The 4,228-nt window shown below is 57.0% G+C and overlaps 1 protein-coding gene across 3 annotated transcripts; it reads left to right on the plus strand.

Annotated features, from left to right (window-relative positions):
• The first annotated feature begins 1,448 nt into the window (after window positions 1–1,448).
• MFSD5 (major facilitator superfamily domain containing 5) lies at window positions 1,449–3,801 on the plus strand. Of its 3 annotated transcripts, none has more exons than XM_063327783.1 (2): window positions 1,449–1,541; window positions 2,092–3,800. In XM_063327783.1, the coding sequence occupies exon 2, from the start codon at window positions 2,144–2,146 to the stop codon at window positions 3,506–3,508; it is 1,365 nt and encodes a 454-aa protein (XP_063183853.1). In that variant the 5' UTR covers window positions 1,449–1,541; window positions 2,092–2,143; the 3' UTR covers window positions 3,509–3,800. The 3 variants fall into 3 exon arrangements, with proteins under 3 accessions (XP_063183853.1, XP_063183852.1, XP_063183854.1); XM_063327782.1 differs by having other exon boundaries at window positions 1,461–1,545; XM_063327784.1 differs by having other exon boundaries at window positions 1,532–1,554; window positions 2,092–3,801.
• Window positions 3,802–4,228: the final 427 nt, after the last annotated feature.

A 4,228-nucleotide genomic window follows, 5' to 3' on the forward strand; every position in this document is an offset into this window, starting at 1 on the left:
TGGGTAGGAACAACACTGGGGTGGGGGCTGTGCTGTCCCATTCTTCCACTTTTCACAAGAAATGTTTTGTGCAACAGCTAACAGTACAACCATGAGGAACGATGCCTTGACCACAGTCCCACCCACTCACTTTGCACAATAGGATTATAAATATTGCCCCAATTTCATACCTAATTAAGGGATAAGAATTGAATGCCAAATCATAGGGACGGATCAACGGGTTTGTCCCCCCTAAAAGGGACACCTTTTGGTAAGATTTGTGACTCAGCCACACCAAGTGCTTACCCAGGAAATCAAGCCTGTGATTGCAATTGTATCTTTAAAGCTACATAGCTATTCTGCAGCTTGGCGCATTTATCACCAGTAATCTGTACACGTTGCATAAAAATAAGCCATACTATTAATGCGCCTGACTGCTGCTTTTGAACACGTTCAGACCTACAGCAAACAGGCTGCTCGTGCATCTGGTGTCAGGCCTATGGTCACGGCAATATTTGGTCTCACTAAATGCAACAGTGCCAAGTGGTTAAGTGCTCTGCATTACAAAAACATGTCTACTCTACATCATTAAACAATATTACCTAGCTGCAAATTTTTACTCTTGTCCTGAATGCTCTGTGAGGCATTTTCTGATTAGTCTTTAGGGTGGGATTTGCTGTTCAGATGAAAATGTGGTGGTGTTAGTGACAAAGGAAAAAATTCTTCATGGAAAGGGTTATCAAGCATTGGAAGAGGCTGCCCAGGGCAGTGGTGGAGACGCCATCCCTTGGCAGTGTCAGGTTGATGGTTGGACTCAATGATCTGAATGGGCTTTTCCAACCTAAATGACTCTATGATTCTATAGACACTGCACAGACACCGCATACCAGTCCCTACAGGTACCACTGACCTGTAGACACCCCACAGATTCCCTGTGAGGGGCCCTGTAGGCACTGCCATCCCACAAGCATCCTACAGACACCCCCAGACAACCTGCAACCTATAGGTACTGCTGCCCTACAGACACCCTGTGAGGGGTCCTATAGGCACCACTGCCCCATAGGCATCCTAAACCTGTACAGGTACTTATAGGCACTGTTGCTACACAGATACCCTATAGACAGCCCATAGACAACCTGTGTGGGGCCTATACCCTATGGACAGCCCATAGACACCCTGTGCGGCGCCTATACCCTATGGACAGCCCATAGACACCCTGTGCGGGGCCTTATAGATACCACTGCCTCATAGACACCCCACAGCCCCCCCCGTGAGGGACCCTATAGTCAGCACTGCCCCGCAGACACCCTATAGACACCCCATGCAGGGCCCTATAGGCACCTACGCCCCACAGACACCGCACAGCCCCCGCCCGCTCCCCGCTGTTTGGGGGCAAGGGTGACAGAAAGCGGAAAGGTCCCCTCCGGGGAAGCAGGGCGATCGCAGGCCCGCGTCACATGATGCGGGCCAAGATGGCGGCGCCCACCGCGGCAGCGGCTGGGGCCGGGCGGAAGCGGAAGTGTGGAGGCGCCGGCGCACACGGCTGCTCGCCCCGCTGAGGGGCAGGTGCGGACGGTGGGGATCGTGTGGGGGCGGGGCTGCGGAGTGCATGTGGGGGTCTAGGGGGCGTATGGGGCCGGGAGGGGCCTTTGGGTGCGTGTGGGTGTTTGGGGGGCATGCGAGCCCGGGGGGCCCGGGGCTGTGGGGTCCTCGAGGGGGGCCTCGTGGGGCCTAGAGCTGTGGGACGATATGGGGCGGCGGGTTGTGGGGGCTGTGCCGTGGGGATGTATGGGTCAGGCCTGGGGAGTACTGAGGGGCGATGTTTAGGGCTGGGGGTACTGTGTTGGGGGAGTTATGGGGCAGGGCCGAGGGTATACGGCAGGGGGGATGTATAGGGGCTGTGAGGGTTGATCTGAGGTGTCTGAGGCAAGTGAGGGGAACTGCTCGATGGGGAGGGGGCTGCCAAGGGGAGCAGGTTGATGGGGGTGGTCGGTGGGGGCCAACGAAGCCAGAGGAGCCTTTTGGGGTGAGCTGGGAGGAGGCACCATCCCCCAGGAGCCCCCGTCCAAACCACAGGCCTGTCTGACCTGATTCCTGGTCCCCCCCCAACAGGACCTCCGCAGCCCCCGCCAACCCCAGCAATGCTGATGAGCTCCCCTCCGCCATGCTCCTCGCCTCCTACTTCGCCTGCACCCTCCTCCTGGCTGCCTGCCTGGTGCTGGAGCTGGCTGCCTGCCGCTCCCGCCCCTCTGCCGCCCCCCACCATGCCAACCCGGCCTTCCGCCGCTTCCAGCGTGGCTACTACTGTGTCTATCTGCTGGCACTGGCCGCCGACTGGCTGCAGGGACCCTACCTCTACAAACTCTACCAGCACTACCGCTTCCTGGAGGGACAGATCGCTATCCTCTATGTCTGCGGCTTCGCCTCCAGCGTCCTTTTTGGGTTGGTTTCCTCCTCTTTAGTAGATCGATTGGGTCGGAAAAAATCCTGCGTCCTTTTTTCTTTCACCTACTCAATTTGTTGTTTGACCAAACTCTCCCGGGATTATCTGGTGCTGGTGGCGGGGAGAGTTTTAGGGGGGTTGTCCACAGCATTGCTTTTCTCCGCCTTCGAGGCATGGTACGTCCACGAGCATGTGGAGCGGTACGATTTTCCAACTGAGTGGATTGCTGTCACCTTCTCACGGGCGGCTTTTTGGAACAACATCATTGCTGTGGGGGCTGGGGGAGCAGCTGATTTCTTTGCTGAGTGGTTGGGGTTGGGCCCAGTGGCCCCGTTCATGGTCTCCATTCCCCTACTGGTGCTGTCTGGGGTCTTTGCCGTGAAAAATTGGGATGAAAACTACGGAAAGAAGCGGGCTTTCTCCAAAACCTGTGGTGACGGTTTGAAGTGCCTCCTCTCCGACCGGCGCATCCTTCTCCTAGGCACCATCCAGGCTCTGTTTGAAAGTGTCATCTACATCTTCATCTTCCTCTGGACCCCTGTCCTGGACCCCCACGGTGCTCCCTTGGGTATCGTCTTCTCTGGCTTCATGGCCGCCAGTATGTTGGGCTCCTCACTCTACCACCTGGCTGTCTCCAAGAGGTACCACCTCCAGCCTGTCCACCTCCTCTCCCTCGCCGTCCTCCTGGTATTCTTCTCCCTCTTCATGCTCACCTTCTCCACAAACCCTGGCCAGGAGAGCCCAGCCGAGTCCTTCCTCGCCTTCCTGCTCATCGAACTCTCCTGTGGGCTCTACTTCCCAGCCATGGGTTTCCTCCGACGGAAAGTAGTGCCGGAGAAGGATCGCCTGGGGGTGATGAACTGGTTTCGCCTCCCCCTGAACTTACTGGCCTGTCTGGGTTTGCTGATTCTCCATGACAGCGACCGTCAGACAGGTACCAGGAGCATGTTTGGCATCTGTGCAGCCGTTGCGCTGCTAGCGCTGCTGGCTGTCGGCCGTCTCTTTGCCCTCAGCCGCCATGACGCTGAGCTCCGCCTGCCCGTGCCACCGGGACAGGCCGACGGTGACGCCACACCCGAGCTGTGACGGGTTCCTGTGACAGGTATCGCCCCCCTGAGGGACTGGGAAGGGGATGTGGGGACACCCTGACCAGCTGCTACAGGGTGAGTGCTCCCCCCAGGTGGCTGATGATCCCCAAAACATCCTCATCCCCAACATCTCCATAGGTGGCAGGGGGGGTTGGAAGCACACAGGAGATGTATTCTCTCTTTTAAAAAAAAAAAAAAAAACCACAACAAAATAAAAGGCGTTTCTGCAGATCCCTAATCCCCCTCTGCGCATGTTTTTGGGGGAACCTGCTCTCGATCTGCCCCCCTGCCTGGCATGGGGGTCTGTGCAAGTGGCACGATGGAACCTTGTTGTTCTGAGCAGCAGTGTGTAGAGCCGCACTTGCACAATTATTCCTGATGCACAAGGGGTTTTGTGCACACCAGTGTTTGTGTTGCACAATCGTCCCAGGTGCACGTGGGAGTTTCTGCGTCCACTGGGGTTTCGGTTGCACCAGCACATGGCTATCCTGCTCTACGCAGAGCTTTGTCCCAGCACCTCATTCCACACTGGTCTGCATGCACCCCCTTGCACGCTGGGTGGCACACACCCCTTTCCGCACTTCCCCGCATGCCAGCACTGCACTGCACTGCACAGGTGTCCTTGCACACCCGCTCCCCGTTGCACAGGCATCCTTGCACACCTGCTCCTTGTTGCACAGGCATTGTTGCACACCATAAAGCTGTTGTGTACTGCTTC

The sequence above is a fragment of the Chroicocephalus ridibundus genome, chromosome 2, assembly GCF_963924245.1.
Source record: "Chroicocephalus ridibundus chromosome 2, bChrRid1.1, whole genome shotgun sequence".
Classification (NCBI taxonomy): Eukaryota; Metazoa; Chordata; class Aves; order Charadriiformes; family Laridae; genus Chroicocephalus; species Chroicocephalus ridibundus.